This window comes from Tamandua tetradactyla, chromosome 12, assembly GCF_023851605.1.
Source record: "Tamandua tetradactyla isolate mTamTet1 chromosome 12, mTamTet1.pri, whole genome shotgun sequence".
In the NCBI taxonomy this organism is placed as follows: Eukaryota; Metazoa; Chordata; class Mammalia; order Pilosa; family Myrmecophagidae; genus Tamandua; species Tamandua tetradactyla.
Window position 1 is genome coordinate 63,895,980 of NC_135338.1, and position 19,765 is coordinate 63,915,744.

The 19,765-nt window shown below is 43.2% G+C and overlaps 1 protein-coding gene across 5 annotated transcripts in view; it reads left to right on the forward strand.

Moving 5' to 3' along the window:
• The window catches only part of ZNF839 (zinc finger protein 839), an 81,920-nt gene that overhangs the window by 49,949 nt on the left and 12,206 nt on the right, over positions 1–19,765 (forward strand). Inside the window, exons 1-8 of one of the 5 annotated variants that reach the window (XM_077123593.1) lie at positions 1,515–3,146; positions 3,416–4,321; positions 6,529–6,762; positions 10,773–10,865; positions 11,604–11,753; positions 16,921–17,061; positions 17,222–17,351; positions 18,511–19,738. In XM_077123593.1, coding sequence (XP_076979708.1) covers positions 3,117–3,146; positions 3,416–4,321; positions 6,529–6,762; positions 10,773–10,865; positions 11,604–11,753; positions 16,921–17,061; positions 17,222–17,351; positions 18,511–19,379 — 2,553 coding nt within the window. In that variant the 5' untranslated portion in view covers positions 1,515–3,116 and the 3' untranslated portion in view covers positions 19,380–19,738. Of the gene's footprint in view, positions 1–1,514; positions 3,147–3,415; positions 4,322–6,528; positions 6,763–10,772; positions 10,866–11,603; positions 11,754–16,920; positions 17,062–17,221; positions 17,352–18,510; positions 19,740–19,765 lie in introns of those variants that run through there. The other 4 variants (XM_077123592.1, XM_077123591.1, XM_077123590.1 and 1 more) reach the window with 4 other exon arrangements.

Genomic DNA, 19,765 nt, shown 5'->3' on the forward strand with positions numbered 1-19,765 from the left:
AAATCGCGTGCTGCTCGGGGATCTCACCGCAGCCGAGTCTCGCAGTCAGACTAGCCAGTCCAGACTGGGGTACACTGTGTGTCCATTCCCTGCTGTAGCCCCGGGAGCTGTTCTGCACTGTTTCAGTTCACCTAGTAGTTGCTTTGGAGGAGGAATTAAGACGCACATACCTTACTAAGCCGCCATCTTGGCCCCGCCTCCTGGGGGCGACTCTCTTCTTTTTTCTTTTTATTTATTTTTCTGTAGTGATGTAAATGTTCTGAGAAATGATCGTGGTTATGATTATACAACTATGTGGTGATATTGTGAACCATTGATTGCATACCAAGTGTGGAATGTTCATACGTTAAGAATGTTTGTGTTGCATGTTGATTGGTTTTATTAATAAAAATTTTTTTAAAAACTATAAAAACAGTTTAAAAATAAAACCAGGTAGATAGGTAGTTTACCAGATAACACTTACTGCTTCTTCATAACAAATGGCACTCTTTTTTTTTTTTTTTTTTTTTTTAAAGGAAAGACAGAGAGAAGGAAGGAAGGAAGGAAGAAAGGGAAACATTTTTAAACATTTTCTTGTTTTTATTGTATTCTGTTTCTCCGTTTTTGTTACATGGGCTGGGGCCGGGAATCGAACCGAGGTCCTCCGGCATAGCAGGCAAGCACTTTGCCCGCTGAGCCACCGCGGCCCGCCCAAATGGCACTCTTGAGCCACTTTCTCCCCTCAGGCCCACTTCTCCCTGACATGGTGGCTGCCCAGGCAAAATGGCATTTGTGGCTGCGGGACTGCAGTCTCAGTGTATGGAACTGGGTAACCAATCACAATACCCAGTGAGGCAGCTGATCAGAGCAATTTGCTGCCCAGTGGACCCGCTGTTCACAGCGCCTGATGGGACAGCTACTTGCAGTTCCTAGCAAGGTGACCCATCCCAGCACCCAGTGGGTACAGCTTTTCTTGGCAGATGGCTAGACATGCCCCTGAGCTCCCTATGGATGCTGCTGGCAGTGAAGCTGCACAGGAAGTCTTCCCAGCTTGCTATTGGTGCAGGCTAGAATGAAGTGACTGTTTACTCTCTCAGGTCTGTACTTCTGCACACTGCTGCCCACATCAGTGAAGTCATGGCTGTCTAAACTCACCCTGATCCCCCTGTCGCAATCCCTGCCTTTCATCCAGGACCTCCCTATGAAATGCTTAAAATGCTCTTCGATCAGTCACCCCCCAGGACTGCAGTCCTGGTAGATTTTTCTGTTCCCTCTCTTATTACACGGAGTAGGGGCAATCCCAGTCTATCTTACTCCACCATCTTTCTAAAGCATATGGCTGTATTTTTTTTTTTTTTTAGTATTTTTTACTGTGAAATGTAACATATATACAAAAAAGCAATAAAATTCTGAGTACATTTTAACAAGTAGTTATACAACAGATTTTAAAGTACGGTATGGGTTTTACTTCCACAATGTTTAATTTCTTCTTCTAGCTGTTCTAAGACAGTGGAGATCATAAGAAATATCAGTATGATAATTCAGCATACTCCTTTTGTTAAATCCTAACTTCTTCTTTCTCTTTTCTTTTTTGTGAAAAATAGGATATATACCAAAAAACAATAAATTTCAAAGCACGTCGCAACAATTAGTTGTAGAACAGATTTCAGAGTTCATATAGGGTTACACTTCCAGAATTTTAGGTTTTTGCTTTTAGCTGCTCTAAGGTATTGGAGACTAAAAGAAATATCAATGTAATGATTCAGCACTAATACTTATTTGTTAAACCCGACCTTCTCTGTATAACTCCACCATCACTTTTGACCTTTCTCCCACTCTTGAGAGCTGTTCGGGATATACCCATTCTAACTTTTTCATGTTGGCATGGGCCATCAGTAATATGGAATGGGGGATGAAACTAGTTGATGTTCTGGAAGGGCTGGCCCCTTGGCACTTCAGGACTTCCACGGACTCATCTAGAGGTTGTAGGTTTTGGAAAGTACCCCAGTGCATGGAACCTTTGTAGAATCTTTTATAAAGCCCTAGGTATTCTTTAGTATTGGCAGGAATGGTTTTGGTGGGGTGTGGCAAGTTATGATAAGTAGCAGTGTCTAACTGAAGCTTGCATAAGAGTGACGTCTAGAGTAGCCTCTCAACTTCATTTGAACTCTCTCAGCCATTGATACCTTATTTGTTGCACTTCTTTTCCTCCTTTTGGTCAGGATGGCATTGTTGATAACATGGTACCAGGGCCAGGCTCATCCCTGGGAGTCACCTCTCACGCCTCCAGGAAGATTTTCATCCCTCAGTGCCATGTTCCATGTAACAGGGGAGGGCATTGGTTTCGTTTGCAGAGTTGGGCTTAGAGAGAGGAAGGCCACATCTGAGCAACAAAAGAGGTCCTCCAGAGGTGACTCTTAGGCATACCTGTAGGTAAACTAAGCTTCTTTGCTGCATATGTAAGCTTTACAAGAGCAAGCCTCAAGATCAAGGGCCTGGCCCATTGATTTGATTGTACCCAGTATTTGACACAGCACCCAGGGTTTCCCCAGTGGTAAAGTTTAACAGTTCCATATTTTTTCTCCCATCCCTCAAGGGACTTTGCCAATACTTTTTGATTATCTGCCTAATGTACTCTGGGGTATATCCTGGCATTACATTAAGATACACAGGGTTAAAGACCCTCATTCTTATTCTGGGCTCCCTCTGTTTGGATTGTTTAACTGATCTATCCTGACAGGTTGAATTAGATTTTGTGCTACAGAAAATTTAGGTTCTGGACAAAATAAAACTTTCTTCCTTTGGTCTCAAAGAGTAGGTGAAGTTCTAAAATACAATGTCTTCCTTACCTTTGTATTCTGATTTACCTTAATTCCCACCTGATCAGCTTTGTTCTCTGAATAGCAGGTTAAACATATATAAAACAGCCCCTCAAAATGCAGAAATAAAATTACCACTCTGGACTAATTGTGCTAAAAGGAGTTTACAGTCTAGGCCCCAGTTTTTTATAAGAATTTTCTAAATGAGATCATACAATATTTGCTGTTTTGTTTCTGTCTTATTTTGCCTCATCAAATCTTCCACAGGTTCATTCATATTGTTGCTGCCTAGTATTTTTAAAAGTGCTGTAAGAACAGATGATATCAGCAGACATTTACATAGAAATGGTAAATAATTTTGTGATTTCATTTGTATATGCAAATATCTACACATACATGTAGATACTAGATTGCGATGTAAAACGTTGCCACTGTGGTCTGTGGTCAGAAAAGTTTGTAATCAGGTTGGAAACACTATATATACTTTTTTATATATAAAGTATATTATGTAATTTTGAAAAATAATTTGAATAGATATAAAATGAGCTCAGAATTGTAGAAAGTTTGACAAGCATAATACTTCTTTTCTTTCTTCTGTTTTCCTTCCTGCATTTAAGCAACTGGAAGCCATTTGTGTCAAGGTAACTTCTGGAGAAATGAAAGGTCAGGAAAGGCCAATGCCTCCACTGGCTGCCATCCAGCCCAAAACAGTACAACCAAGCCAGCTGTCTGGGAGGAATTCCAGCCTGTGGGGGCTCAGCTTCACCAGTCCTCAACTGCTCAGGGCACAGCCCCTTGTGAGGACTGGGCAGCAGAAGTGTTTCCTGAGGAACTCTCTTCAGCCTCCTGTTCAGTTCATGCAGAGACCACTGCCTGCCCTCAGACCAGTGTCTGCGAGGAGGATCCCAGTCCCCAAAGCTCCAAGTGGCCTGGGAGCCACATCAGCCCCGTTGTCAGCATCTGACCCACCAACAAGGACATCTGTCTCATCTAGTTCAGCAGATCTGTTTATTTCCAACTTGCACACAAAACATACCAATAAACTAAAAAAATCTTTGAAAGTGAAAACACGTTCTGGACGTATATCTCGACCTCCTAAGTATAAAGCTAAAGATTATAAGTTCATAAAAACAGAGGATTTGGCTGACAGTCATCAATCGGATTCTGATGATTACTCGGAACTAAGCGTGGAGGAAGATGAAGACCAGAGGGAGAAGGAGGTGCTCTTTGACCTATCAGGTTGCTCCCTAAGGCCCAAAACTTTTAAGTGTCAGACTTGTGACAAATCGTATATAGGAAAGGGAGGACTGGCCCGACATCTCAAACTTAACCCAGGTCATGGCCAACTGGAGCCTGAAGGGTCACTGTCTGAGAAAGCCGATGGCAGCATGACCCGGGGGTGCTTGGAGGAGGGGCCTGTCAGCCTGAGCTCCCCACAGTCATCCACTCCAGCCATTTTAAGTGAGGAAGGGACCCTCTCCCAGTGTGCAACGGAGGCTGAGTCAACCCCAAGTGGTCTACAGGTAACATTTCTGTCTGCATGACAGTTTTCTTATTCCTGCCCCTTTCTGCCCATCATCCTGAAATTAAGTTTTATGGCATCTGTGGAGGGTTCAGGGAGAGGCTCAAGCAGGACCAAAATCTTCATAGTAGAGGATCTGAGAACCCACACCACATCTGCTGCTCTGCTGCCAAATGAGTAAGAAGGTGTGTTGGGAAGAGTTTGGTCTGATCATCAGTATGATTTGAGGTGTGCATCCAATGGAAACACTACCCTCAGTTCTCGAGATCTGGTCAGGAGATGAACTCTCAGTCGTTGACGGGACAGGATCTGGGAATGGTCAGAATTGGGGGCAGTAGTCCCTGGCGGTGCTTCTTGGAGCACCAGTTGTAAAGTATTGCTTAGCATGTCTTCCCTGCGTTTTGCCCCTTCCAAAACTCCCAGTAAAAGCAGATACAAGTCTCTAGGAGATGGCATTAGCACATCTAAATTTTTTTACTAAAATTTTAGGTTATCGAGCATGTGTGATGGATATTTGTGTGACATACAGAATAGGTAAATCTTTTTTAAAATGGTAAGTGAATCACTAAGAAATGGCAAGTGTCTGTAAGTCGCTCATTCCCCTTTGCTTTAAAAACTCCCCTTTTCCTTTTCCTTTGACTTGTTTGCTGTGGCTTCTTTTGTGTCTGTGCTGAGTAATTCTGTTTATATTCATTTGTAGCTTTTGAAATGTTAAAGGAAAAAACAGCATTGGAATCAATGTGATTTTAGTGACCTGAAAAGTATGGAAAATGAATGTCACCTCCTCAGGAAATTGCCAGATACCCTAGACCATTCCCTGCAGTATGGCAGGAGCTTCTGAGGAGGGATGAGGCAGGCAGCTACTTTGGTTTACAAATTGGCTCCTTCGGGCCGGAACAGACTTGTTTGGACCTAGGAGAGCTTAATGACATCCAGTAGCAGGACCGTGGGATTCACAAGGGTTACTGTCCTGTAGCACTAGCCTCACTAGTAACAATATTAACAATGCTTATTGCATGGCTACTTTGGGCAGGTTGTCTCTAGGAGAATCATGTAAAGCTTCTCAATTCTTAAGAGCCCTGAAAGGTAGGTGTGATCGTCCTCCTTGAAAAGAGGTGGTAAAGGTCGAGGATGAGAAGTCAACCCAGCTTTTCTGACTTTAAATTCTGCACTCTTTACCAGGCTGCCTCTTTTAGGAGGCTCTGAGCTTCATGCCACTTCTGAAAACCCTGCTTTTCTTAAGCTACACTAGGGTGACCATCTAATTTATCATTCAAACCAGGATTTCTGAATGCGAAAGGGGCATAATTCATAATGAACAAGGGACTGTCTCATACAAATTGAACAGCCTCCCTACCTCTGCATTTTCTAGTTCCTTCAATGAAGAAATCCTTCACCACAGCAAAAGCAACTTCTAGATTTTTGATTCCCTGGCCTGGGTAGTGGTGGCTGCCCTGAGTGCTGGTGAGACCGTAGGGTCCTGAGCTTATTCCCTCCAGTGGCTGGGGTAGAGAGTGATGCACATTTGGGTTTTTCCCTTCCTGAATCTAATTGGAGGAGGACCCCATGGTTCTTAAAACCACAGCTACACCTGCCCATTCCTCCTAAAGGTTCCTTTGTAATTGAAGATGGGGAGGGTAGACTCTTTATGTCATGGTGAGGATGATGACAACAGTTTTGGGAAGACATGCTGCATGCTCACGACCAAGTTAGTGCTCCCCTTAGTTTGGCTTATTTAATCAGTTATCCCAGGAGGTGGAGGTATATCACCTTTCCTATTTACAGAGGAGGAGATGGGCCAAATGAGGAAACAGCTAGGGTATGTCAGACTCATGATTATCTTTTTAAAAGCAATGGAGAAGATAGGAATTAGAATGCAAAATTTGGATCAGTTTTTCAAGATGAAAGGTGGCATCAGAAACATTTCTGGTTTCACGTTGGCTAAGAACACCTCAGTGCTGCAGTGTGTCAGCCCAGACTTACTATCTGGTTAGTAAGTCATCCAGAGTCCTCAAAGGTCACTTTGTTGGGAAAGTTTGATACACATTGATCGTAGTTAATAAGTCTTAATTATGCAAAGAAGAAATAAATAAGTTTAATTACTTAGGGCCTGAGGATTTTCTGTTTTAAGGTTTTCGTTGTGGTAGTATAAATCTGATTATTTTGTTTTATTTTATTTTGATTTTGGGGTGTGCAACATTCATTTAGACTGGCCAGTCCATAGAAGTCGAAGAGGCATTGGTGTCTGAACCAGAAAGTGGAAGTTATTCAGCCCTTTGGGGACCAAGAAGATACCCAGGACTTAGAAGAAGCAGCTGTTCCAAAGTTCTGGGGAAGTCCCCTGCAGCTATCCTGCAGCAGAACAGAGCTGCTCAGCTACACGTGGATGCTGGTGCTTCAGAGGAGCTAAGTGCAGGGAGGGCCCAGGCCAGGCTCAAGGAGGTGTGTGGTTTCTGTAACCCTCTTCCTGACACTTGAGTGTTTTGTTGGCATGGATGTGGTACTTTTCTTTTAGTTTCTGGATCTAAAAGTAAAATTCCCAGAGCAACTGATGAGTTCACCTGAAGTGCATTTGGATTGGGTATTATAATAAATTCAAGGATAGTATTACAGATCTGAAAGAATTCATAGCCATCCCTGTTTAAAATGACCCTAGGATCTCAGACACAACTGTGAGAGCCACCTGTGTTTGTATGGAAGCACATTAGAAAACAGTGGGATGGGTTTCCTTTTTTTTTTTTTCTATAAAAAGTTGCCAAGTATATAAAAGCATGCTTCAACTTTTAAACTCTGGAATCTCCCATTCCAGTCCCTTCAAAGTAGGTTTATTGAATTTAATTGAATTGGCTTGGTAAAATGAAACACTAAATTTACCAAAATTGTGTTGGACTAGAATATATTTATATTCTGAGGGAGTATTTTTAAGAAAGCAAGTGAAAAATAGCAAGAGAGAACATGATATAATAAGTAAGTGAGAAAACTGCCCCTAGAAAGATTGGCTGCCACGGGGCCCAGGACCTCCCAGTACAAGGGAAACAAGTGGTTTTCAGAGAGGAAGTGGGTTTCCTAGAAAATTTCTTTAAGCAAATGTAATATTTCAGGTTCTATCTGGTGATTTACCTGCACTCCCATTTTTGGCTTGTCTAGTGGTAATCCTGGGTGTTATCAAGGATTTTTTTGAAAGCAACAAAGGGAAGTGTTTATTGATTTAGTTCTATAGTGAGGAAGAAAAAAACAGAAACACAATACAAAAGAGCAATCAAAATTGGAAGTGTGTTTAATATTGCTCTGGCATCATCCTGAAAGGCATAATAATTTGAGTTACACATCTAAACTGATTGGAGTTACAGAATACTATCTCCTTTTTGCATTTACCAATATAAAGTAAACACATTTACACAAATGGACATTCACTGGAGTACATGGTATAGTGCACATCACAAAAATATACAATCGATTGCTTTTACAGAGGTGAAACCATCTACAGCTATCGACATGGTTTTATTTTTATTTTTATTTTTACTACTAACTATAATGCAACTCCTGAATTAAAATAAGCAGTTTAATTTTTTTGTCCTTTTATGATCTTTGCACATAAGACTGCCATAAAATGTTTCCTAGGCAGGTAAACAGAGACACTTAATTAAAATACAATCACCAACACCAGTTTTCTGTTTTATAAAAAAAAAGTTTTAAATGTTTTTATCTTTTATGTTACCATTTAAATGCAAAACAGTGGAATAAATACAACAATCTGATCTTCTTGAAACAGGTGTAACTACAAGAAGTCACAATCATATTGCTTTAAATAAGAACAAATCTAAAAGAAGAGAAAAATTAAAATCATATGGCTAGAGCCCTCAGTCTTGGGGTTTGTTCATAGGAATTTATCCCCACAAAGGATAGGCTAAGCCTACTTAAAATTAGGCCTAAGAGTCACCCCCAGAGAACCTCTTTTGTTGCTCAGATGTGGACTATCTCTGTCTCAGCCAACACAACAAGCAAACTCACCACCCTCCCCCTCTCTACGTGGGATATGACTCCCAGGGGTGTAAACTTCCCTGGCAACATGGGGCAGAAATCCTAGAATGAGTTGGAGCTCACCATCAAGGGATTCAGAAAACCTTCTCAACCAACAGAGGGAAGAGAGAAGTGAGACAAAATAATGTGTCGGTGGCTGAAAGAGTTCAAACAGAATCGAAAGATTATCCTGGAGGTTATTCTTATGCAGTATAATGATATCACCTTTTTAGTTAAAGTATATTGGAGAGGCTGGAAGGAAGTTCCTGGAAATGTAGAGCTATGTTCCAGTAGCCATGTTTCTTGAAGATGATTGTATAATGATACAGCTTTTGCAATGTGACTGTGTGATTGTGAAAACCTTGTGTCTGATGCTCTTTTATCTACGGCATGGACAGATGAGTAAAACATGAATTAAAAATAAATAAATAATGGGGGAACAAATGTTAAAATAAATTTAGTAGATTGAAATGATAGTGATCAATGAAAGGGAATGGTAAGGGGTATAGAAAAAAACAGGAAACAAACAAAAATCATATGGCTAAAACATGCACTTTTATAACTTTCTAAAACATCACATTAAATAAATGTAGATGATTGATTTTTACAAGTATTCCTGGCGGTGACCCATTCATCCAACATTCAGAATAGCTCCCATCAGTGCACATTCGATGTGGTGACATCACCACACTGAAAGCCCTATGCTTCCTTGCATATACCTCATTTATTACATAATAATTACTATTCTGACTTTACAGGTGAGGAAATTGAAACCTTGAATAATTTGCTCCTGTTCACACTGCAGGTGGGGGTGGACCGAGAGTTGGAACCCAGGTTGTTTGGTGTCATGGGGTACACCGAGGTCAGCACAGCCTGGTCCCGGGCTGCCCGTTAGTAACTGATAGGATGATACTACTACCTTGATGGAAAATGCCACAACCTTCACCCTGAGAATTTGAGGACTTGGATAGATGAGAATTTCCCCAGGAATGGGTATTTGTACATTTACTGGGGACCCTTTAAGTCTTAGCCCTTGTTTAGGTGTTGAGGGGACAGTGGTGTCCAGGATAGACACGGCCCTGCCCTCATGGGCATAAATTCTAGTGTGAGGAGAGATGCCATACCTATCATTAGCCTGCAAAAACATCAGGAGGGCCTGAAGGTATTGGGCTAGGAGGGTTCCCTGCCACTGTCATTCAGCTTGTCCAGAATTAGGCCAGATCATGGTGGGGTAATACCACCTCCTATGGAGTTGGAAACAAGTGGTCATTTTTCTCTATTTAAGGGCTTTTGAAAGTCATAATTAAACATTTCTGTCTTGCAAATTTATATGAAAAGGTTTTCCTTTAGCTTTTCTAGTTTTTTATGACAATTGCTGGCTTTCCTCCACCCCACTTCCAGTTCTTTGCAGCACCTGATCTATCCCAGAGTTCTGATTCATAACCTCTAAGGCTGATTTGTAACCTCCTTCTGAGCCTCAGAAGACTTTCTATTTCTATTGCAGCTTTAGTGCTTTCAAGGGTAATCTCATCCTGCTTTCACAGACCATCTTCCTTCACTGCCTCCCACATTTCTGCTTCCTGTTTAACACTTCTGAGTTTCAGCTTTTTTATTTCAGACATCCCCACTTGGGTGTTCGGTGGCTTTTCAGGCTTTCACGCCTGAGCAGAGCACACCCTCTCCTTTCATGAGCTCGCTGCCCACCCGCACGTCATCCGGGCAGCGGATGACTTTTTTAATTATGACTTTCCCTTTCCCCTAATTTCTGTAACAATGCCGTTCTAGGTCCCCACCTCTCACCTGCACCTTGTGGTCATTTTCTGACCACATGCTGCCTCCAGCCCCTTCTCTGCGTCACCCTTTGAGTGACTTTCCTAAATCACCCTTCTAATGACCTGCCTAAAAGTGGCACCTGGAGAAAGAAATTCAAACCCCGAGGCCCCTCCACAGCCTGGCCTAGTCTGCCTTCAAGGCCTTGGTGTCTATCAGTCTCCAGATGCTGCTTTCAGCTGACTATACTTCTCTCTTCACCTGAACCCCCAGCAGACAGAATTCATTGTTTCCTCAACTGGTCCTTGTTCATGTGACACAAGACTAAAACAGTTAGCAGCTTCCTTACCAGTTTTTGTTTCCTGCTCAGAAGGGAGGATACACACTCCCTCCTACTGTGCCCTCCTGCTGGGACCTGGTCCCAACTATGTCCCAGAGCTTGTCACAGGGCATCAAACCTGGAATCCACAACTTACCATGAATTTTGTTAATGGGTGAACAAGTAAGATGTTTGATGAAGCAGAATTTTTATAGTTTAGAGTTGCTTAATTTCTGAGTTTGGGGCGAACTTTCTGCTTTTATGTCTTATGCTGTATCAACTTACTGGCTACTAGGAACTCTTGCAGGGCATTCAAATGATGTCAAGCACTGTCTTTTGGTAGTGTCTCCAGCAGTGTGACCAGGAGGATTTAGTGAAATTGGCTCTACCTCGGCTGGCTCAAGTTGTGACGGTATATGAATTTCTCCTGATGAAGGTAAGTCTTCTCAGTGTTCCTAAATGATACAGGGGATGATGTGAAATTATTTGGAAAGGCCTACTTCAAATTTATTTTAGGAAGATTGAGGCTGTTGGGTAGAGTTTTCCTTCTCCAGGAGAGCTGAAGGGAACCTGTTGGCCCTGCTTGAATGCCTGGCTTAGGGGTCCTAGTGCCCCATGGTGGGTCCTTCTGGTAGACGGCTCCTCCATTCTCTTTGTAGCAACAGACTCAGCCACCCACAGCCTTCACATCTCTCGGGGCACCCATCCACCCTTCTGCTCCCCAGGCTCTGCTACCTGATGGGCACTCCCACAACCACCCCACAACAGGTGGGCCACACCCCAGAATTCCTGCTGATGCCAGGTACAATTCCAGGAGGTGCCAGCATAACTTCTTGGCAGGGCCCTTCAAAAGTTGAAGGCTTACACTCCTCCTGGCACCCTTCCCCAGGACCTTTCTACTGCCCCTCCCACTCCTGAGGATCTGCCTGAGCTCCCAGTGTGCCCCACCTTGCTGTGGTGACCCTCTCCCTGGGGGACGTTTTTTGGCCTGTTCCTGCCAGGCCTGACTGGTGTGCAGCAGAGGTGTGCAGCCTCTTGTCACCTCCCTGTGTGAGTGGAGGAAATGTCCCATGACCAAGCTGCTTGTATCCTTCCCTAGTTTAAATTCCTTTCTGTATTTTCCATGTCATTGCCCTGGGGTTAAACAGTTTCTGTCATTTTTGTCTTCACTAAGGTTGAAAGAGGTCATCTAGCAAAGCCTTTTTTCCCAGCTGTATATAAGGAATTTGAACAGTTGCATAAAATGGTGAAGAAAATGTGTCAAGATTATCTCAGTAGTTCTGGTCCATGTTCTCAGGAGCCCCTGGAAATAAGCAATAATAAGGTAATAACCTCATGTGGGAAAAGAGCTGTACTCCTGGAGTTGGCCAAAAGAAGGCCATTCCATAGGAGGAGGAGGCTGGGAGGGCTGATGGTTTTAGTAAATGGTATCTTCATGGTCAGCCCCTTTTTTAGCTCTTTTTTTCCATCAAGGGGATGTTTTTCCCTTTTATATAAAAGCCATAAGTGCTTGCTCCAGAAAGCTCAGAAATGCAGATAAGCTCAAAGAAAATTGAAAACACCCATAATCCCCGTCATTTACTGCAATCAATTAATACATACATTAGCACATCCTATTTTTGTAGGTTTTAGGGGTGGCTTACACAGGGGCCAGTGGGTATTGTTTGTGGTTGTTTTGACACAGTTCTCATTTAAATGTCATCAGATTGCACTTAGCGATACTGAGTTCTTATAAGTTTTGGACTGATGCAGTTTTTCCGGTTTTGGATAGAACTCTGCTGAGGACACAAGCGTACAACCTACGATCGGGTCATCCCAGGCCCTTCATAGTGTGCAGTGTAAAGGGTGTGTGAGATGCTCGCAGGAGGCTTCCAGGGGCTTGGGCTGCACTCTCAGGGGCTGGGCCCCAGAGTCTGTGCCCGGCAGTTTGTCCTCAATGCCCCCAAAGACCCTGTGCCCCTCTGACCTCACTTCAGCAAAAGGAGAAATAATTACATAGTCCTTTCTGGCTCTCACAGTACCGTGGTTTTAAATGGTCCCTTGATTATCTAAAATTTAAATTTAACTACTACTCAGATAGCAATAAAGAGTACTTAGAAAGGCCCTGTTGGCTTTAACTGCTCTTAGCATTATGTTAAATGGATGGATCTGCCCATCTGTTATAAAAGGATTAGCACTTTATGGAGAATGTTCCTGTTTTCCTGAGCAAAAAGTTGTGATCCAGGGGGGAATATAATACATGGTAATTGGTTGGTTGATTTTTTTTGGTCATTATTGTTAGTTTTACACAAATTCAGTACTGAATGTGTTCTTTATTAAAACTTTGTATCATGTTTTGATAAATTATATAATAAAGAAAAACACAATGTTTTCTTGCAAAGCCTCACATGGTGACCCAGTTTACTGGAGTAATCTATATGTGTTTTAAACTGTAAGTTAAACCAATATAGGTTATCATCTTGCCACAAAGCAGAGGTATCCTGGAGTTGCACTGAGTTTTGGGTTTACCCAGCGGAATCCAACTGTTGGGGGCAGTTCAGACTGTGCTCCAGCCTCTTTGGAGCACTCTCAGTGGCTCAGTGTGTTAAGAGACACTCAAGGTTGTAGGCCCTAAACTTACTTGACCCTTGTTTTCAATTTTAACCCTATTCTGCCACCCTCCCTTCCCCACCCCAGCCCCAGCCCTATGCTTGTTCTGTTTCTAACATCTAGAGATAAATAATCATAGCCATCATGATTTACCTGTCAGGGCTTTATCTATAGCATCTAATTTAATCTTCACAAAACCCTTCAAGGCAGCTGCCACCTCTCTTTAACAGATAAGGAAACTGGACTTACGGTGAGAGTTGACTTGCCAAAGTCAAACCAGTGAGCAGAGAAGCTGAGATCCAGCCCAGGGATCTAGCTTGGGCTTGCTCAGGCCTGCAAACCCACACCCTTCCCACCAACTGGGATGGGAGACCTGTTATGAAAATGCTGGGTTCATCCTTCTGCAAAGATACCAGTGAATTCAAAGAATGAGGAATAATGGATGACAAAGTTAGTTTGATATTAAATTACCATTTTTAAGCTTTGACACACTAAAGAACTTTAAAAAACCTTTTTAGTGCACACTTTTAAATTGTGCTGACACAGAACCTTCTGATTTTGAAAATGGACCCATTTTGTCATCAGCTGTTCCATCTAACTTTTTTTTTTTTTTTTTTTTAATTTTTTTAAAGGAAAGACAGAGAGAAGGAAGGAAGGATAGAAGGAAGGAAGGAAGGAAGAAAGGGAAACATTTTTAAACATTTTCTTGTTTTTTATTGTATTCTGTTTCTCCGTTTTTGTTACATGGGCTGGGGCCGGGAATCGAACCGAGGTCCTCCGGCATAGCAGGCAAGCACTTTGCCCGCTGAGCCACCGCGGCCCGCCCTCATCTAACTTTTTATTCATCTTTGTTTTTCTCTGTATAAAGGGACTATGTAGACTTGAACTCAGTCATTTAATTCTTATGTGTTGATGTGCTGGTTTGAAAGGCTGTATGGACCCTAGAAAAGCCATGTTTTAATTTAAATCCCATTTCATAAAGGCAGAATAATCCCTATTAATACTGTATGTTTGAAACTGTAATCAGATCATCTCCCTGGAGGTGTGATTTAATCAAGAGTGGTTGTTAAACTGGATTAGGTGACGACATGTCTCCACCCATTCGGGTGGGTCTTGATAAGTTTCTGGAATCCTATAAAAGAGGAAACATTTTGGAGAATGAAAGTGATTCAGAGAGGGCAGAGCAGAACGACATAGCCATAAGAAGCAGAGTCCACCAGCCAGCGACCTTTGGAGATGAACAAGGAAAATGCCTCCCGGGGAGCTTCATGAAACAGAAAGCCAGAAGAAGAAGCTAGCAGATAATGCCATGCTCACCATGTGCCTTTCCAGATGAGAGAGGAACACTGACCATGTTTACCATCTACCTTTCCAGATGAGAATGAAACCCTGGCTATGTTCACCATGTGCCTTCTCACTTGAGAGAGAAACCATGAACTTCATCAGTCTTCTTGAACCAAGGTATCTTTCCCTGGATGCCTTAGATTGGACATTTCTATAGGCTTGTTTAATTGAGACATTTTCTTGGCTTTCGAACTGTAAGCTAGCAACTTATTAAATTCCCCTTTTAAAAGCCATTATGTTTCTGGTATATTGCATTCTGGCAGCTAGCAAACTAGAACAAATTTTGGTACTGGAGAGTGGGGTGCTGCTTCTGCAGTTTGCATATAACAAACATGTTGGAACAGTTTTTTAAATAGATACAGGGAAGATTCTGGAAGAGTTGTGAGGAGCTTGATAGAGAAGGCCTAAAATGCTTTGAAGAGACTGTTGGTAGAAATGTGGACTCTAAAGATACTTTTGATAAGGCCTTAGATAGAAATGAGGCATGTGTTATTAGACTGGAGGGAATGCGATCCTTGTTTTAAAATGGCAGATAATCTGGCAAAGTTGACTAGTGGCTTTGGCTAGAAGTCTGATTTTAAAAGCCATGACTTGGATATTTAGCAGAAGAGATCTCCACATTAAATGTGAAAAGTGCAGCCTGGTTTCTGCTCACAACTTATAGTGAAATGTGACAGGAAAGAGATAAGCTGATAACTGAATTCTTGGGTACAAAGAAACTAGAAATTGATATTCTGAAAAATTCTGGGCTTCCAGGAAGGGAGACCCCAGAGAAAAGTGCCCCATGTGAGGATTTAATCAAATGTGGAACCAGCCAGCCACTTCAGAGAAAGCCAGGCTTGGACATGGAGTTATTCAGGAAGGATTTGTGGAAACTCCTTATGTCTTCGGGGCATGATCCAAGGCTACTGCACAGAAAGCCAATGAGAGTGCTGTGGGACATGTGTTAACAGAGCTGCTGCCAGTCTGGACTGATGGTTCAGAGAAGGGACACATTGGAGGAAAAATAACTTCAGAGGCAAAACCATGGAGGCCAGGGTCTGAAGTCAAGAAGCCTCGGGCCAGGAGAGTGGACCCCCCCAAGCCCATGGAGAGGGTGAGTTTGCCCCAAAGGCAGAGGATGGGCCTTCCACCTCATTGCAGTGGAAGAATCATGCCGCCTCAGGCCTTGGAGAGGGTGAAGCATAGTCCTTGAGGTTTTGGGAGAGCCTAGTTGCCACCACACAGAGGGGTTGAGCATGTGCCCCAGAGATGGCAGAGAGCCTGGGTGCAGCCCTGATGCTTGGAGAGGGTGGAGCCAAGGAAAAAGTGGTCTCTCCAATATCCCCCAAGGTTACATTTAGAGAGAGGTGGGCCTCTGCTTAGGCCCTTGAAAAGGGTGGGACTGCCACTTTCAGAAGCACTGAAGATAAATGATTCTCAGACTTTGAAATCTAATGGACTGTGCCCTGCGGATCTTCAAAACTGTATGGGTCCAGTGACCTCTGTGATCTTCCTCCCTATGGAAACGTGTATATGTATCCTATGTTCCTCCTTTGTATGTTGGCAGCAAATGACTTGTTATGAGTTTTCAAAGGTCCAAAGCCAGAGGATTATTTTGCCTTAGAACAGACCATGCCTGTAACTAACTTTGATAGGAGTTTATATGTTTCTAACTTTGTATTTCATGTATATTGCTACTGAAATGGTTTAAGGATTTGTGATATTGTTTGAAATGAATGCATTTTGTATGTGGGGAAAACATATCTTTTGTAGGGTCCAGAGGGTTGAATGTGCTGGTTTGAAAGGATATATGGACCCTAGAAAAGCCATGTTTTAATCTAAATCCCATTTCATAAAGGCAGAATAATCCCTATTAATACTGTATGTTTGAAACTGTAATCAGATCATCTCCCTGGAGATGTGATTTAATCAAGAGTGGTTGTTAAGCTGGTTTAGGTGACGACATGTCTCCACCCATTCGGGTGGGTCTTGATAAGTTTCTGGAGTCATATAAAAGAGGAAACATTTTGGAGAATGAAAGCAGTTCAGAGAGGGCAGAGCAGAATGACATAGCCACGAGAAGCAGAGTCCACCAGCCAGTGACCTTTGGAAATGAACAAGGAAAATGCCTCACGGGGAGCTTCATGAAACAGGAAGTGAGAGAAGCTAGCAGATGATGCCCTGCTCGCCATGTACCCTTCCAGATGAGAAAGGAACCCTGACTGTGTTCACCATGTGCCTTTCCAGATGAGAAAGAAACCCTGGCTATGTTCACCATGTTCCTTCTCACTTGAGAGAGAAACCCTGAACTTCATCAGTCTTCTTGAACCAAGGTATCTTTCCCTGGATGCCTTAAGATTGGATGTGTATAGATTTCTATAGACTTGTTTAACTGGGACATTTTCTCGGCCTTAGAACTGTAAACTAGCAACTTATTAAATTCCCCTTTTAAAAACCATTATGTTTCTGGTATATTGCATTCTGGCAGCTAGCAAACTAGAACAGTTGACTTGCTCTTGGATACTTGTCTGTCTTGAGTGAAGCCCCTCTCTTTCTATTGACGCCTTTCTCCTCAGGTTGCTGAGTCATTAGGAATCACAGAAGAATTCCTGAGAAAAAGAGAAATACACCCAGACTGTGTTCTACCTGCATGCAGCAGCCAAGAGATTCACAGGGCGGAGCCAGAGGAAGCTAGCAGACAAAAGCGTGAAAATGAGGTGGGCATGGCTTTATTAAGTGGATGCCAAGTTACTCTTTGTTCAGTGTTGAATTATTGTGGTTAGCTCTCTTAAACTCCCAATACTGTTCCCTAGGAAGAAAAAGTCCAGGTTTGCCTATTTCATCATATTCTTAGCTAATCAGGGCTTCTCTTTGCAGGTCATAGAGGAGGTGCCAGCCTCTGTGAAAAGACCTCGAAGAGAAACCCCACCCAAGGACACCGCTGAGTCTCTTGCTGCCCCCAGCCGAAGCCAGGAGGAGCCCAGGCCCTTGTGTGCCCCTGCAGCCGGTAAGGATAAAAGCCTCTTTGTAGCATGTGCTCCCATGACTCAGGGGCCCTTGTGGGCTCTCAGAGGTGTCCAGGATTCTCTTTTTTTCAGGCATGGTTGCCCTGTGGCTGGTTTTAAGAGAACCTCCCAGTGTTCTATTGTTCTGTATTCATTGCCCATTAGTCTCTAGATCTCTGGGTTTTCTTGAGTCCCTTATTACAATTAAGCACTGCCTCCTGGTGAATGATTGAATCCAGGAGGGTCCAAAGCAGGTCAGGCAGACCTGAGAGGAGGGACTGGGTACCATGGAGTATTTCCTCTCAGCTTGGCTTTCCTGAGAGTGGTCTCTTAAGACCAGTCTGAGGTTTAATGTGTGAAAACAAGACACACATTTGCTTTTATTCTGCTCTAGCCAGAGCCTGTCAGCTGTACACCCTGGACAGTGTGGCACATTGAGAAGAGTTACACAACTTTCTCAACTCTGAGATCTGGCCTAATCCCTTGCCTAATCTTAAAGTCTCACTTGGGAGAGGCATTCTCCATTTTAGAACTGACTACTTATCTATAGGAAAACTCTGGATCCCTAAAAGGTTTTTCAGTGATAAAAACGAAGCCTCTCTGGCACCTGTTTGGAATCCCCAGCCCCATCTGTCACCTCTTTTTTGCTACATCCATACTTGGAAGCTAATTCAGCAGTCCAACAATTTAGTTTAATTCTTGAGCATCTGTTATGTGCTATGTGTGTAGTAGGTGCCAGGACCCTGAGAAAAATAACAGTGTTTTTCCCACAGTCCAGGACAGTGAATCTTGGTCTGTGGTGTGTCCAAACAGATTGGCCTCCACCCTGGGAAGTCCAGGGTGGGTGGGGTGTGGATATGAGCCCACTTGAAGGTCTCAGGTGATCTCCTTTTGCATCTGGTTAAGAACCCCATTGTGCATACAGCGTAGATAAAAAAAAAAATTATACTGTTGAGCAGCTCTTGGAATATATTTTCAATACAAAATTTCTCTTTGTGAATAGATAATAGGGACTAATAAAAAAAATTGCAAGGGGAGTTTCTGTTTTGCTTGTTTTTGCAAGAAAATTGGTTTGCCTGGCCTTTGTTGGATGATGAGTTCATAACATAACATGGCCATGACATGGTATGCGTGCTTACCCTGTTTTTCTGAACTGTTTAGGTTTTGCCCCTCAAGTAAATGGGAATCCTGCTCACTGTTCTGAAGAGAGTCATGCAGTGATACTTTCTGATGGTGAACAAAGCATATTCCATGCAGGCCAGCAGCTTAAAGCGTTTGCTGACTTGGAAGCTAGGAGTGGGAATGCAGACTCCACTGTCTTGTACCAGAATGTGAATGGGCTGGCTCTTTACTCTCACTCAGGACAGCCTGGGAAGCTGGCCCAGGAGTGGGTAGCAGCCTTCCCCAAAGAGAATGCTCAGGAACCCTCTGCAGATCGGAATTCCGGGGACTGCCTGAGCAGCTCAGGTCTCTGCAGCCCCACGGGATCTGACCGAGGCATGGAGTCCCTGCGGCCTGGTGGGGCTGCTGACCTCCATGTGATGCACGGCTCCCGCCTTGATAGCCGACCATCCAGCCCCAGCAGTGTCTCCCTTGTGGATGTTGTGTCCCCTGTGCTTGAGAATGCTCTCTCCCTGGACCTTGGGCCAGAAGACTCTGTCCACAGGGCTGAGTCTGAGCTGGGGCGTCAGCTGTTGACGGAAGGGGATCTGAGAAACCACGTGGGTGACTTTCCCCAGTTGTCCTGTGGGACTGAGGTGTCTGCTAGTCAGAGAGAGCTGGAGAGCATTCTGGCTGTAGGCGAAGCCATGGCTTTTGAACTCACCAACAGGTGCCGTGAATTGTTGTCTCAGGGACAGGAACACATTTTCATTCAGACATCGGATGGGATTATCTTGTCCCATTCAGGTACGGTCATGTCTCAGGAGGAGGATATCGTCATTGTGACTGAGGCGGAGGAGCCTATCCTGCAGATGGCCCCATCAGAGCGGGTTCCTCCAGAAACAGTGGAGGCAGAGCCCTCTCAGTGAAGCTGAGTCGGAACTGTGATCTGATAGCTGTATGTATTTTATCCAAAGAAGGTCTCTTTCAAGTAATGTGTATTTTTCTAATGTGAATACTGACACAAGTGAACCTTTTATTTATAAAGAATGTCTTTCTACCCTACTGTCTGCCTTTTTCTCTCCCTTGCTCATCATCAATAATGGTGCATATATTACCTGATAATGTATCCCTCTGACACACTTAACTGTTAGTTTTGATGACTGTCGCAGTTACTATGGGTGCACTACTACTTGATTATCTGATTCACTCCCTGCCCTCAAAAATCTGTCCCCTTTTCTCCACAGTGGTGTGCTACTTTTTCACGAGACTTCATCTATGCTAGAAGCTTCTTCTGGGTTCAGTTTTTTAAAAA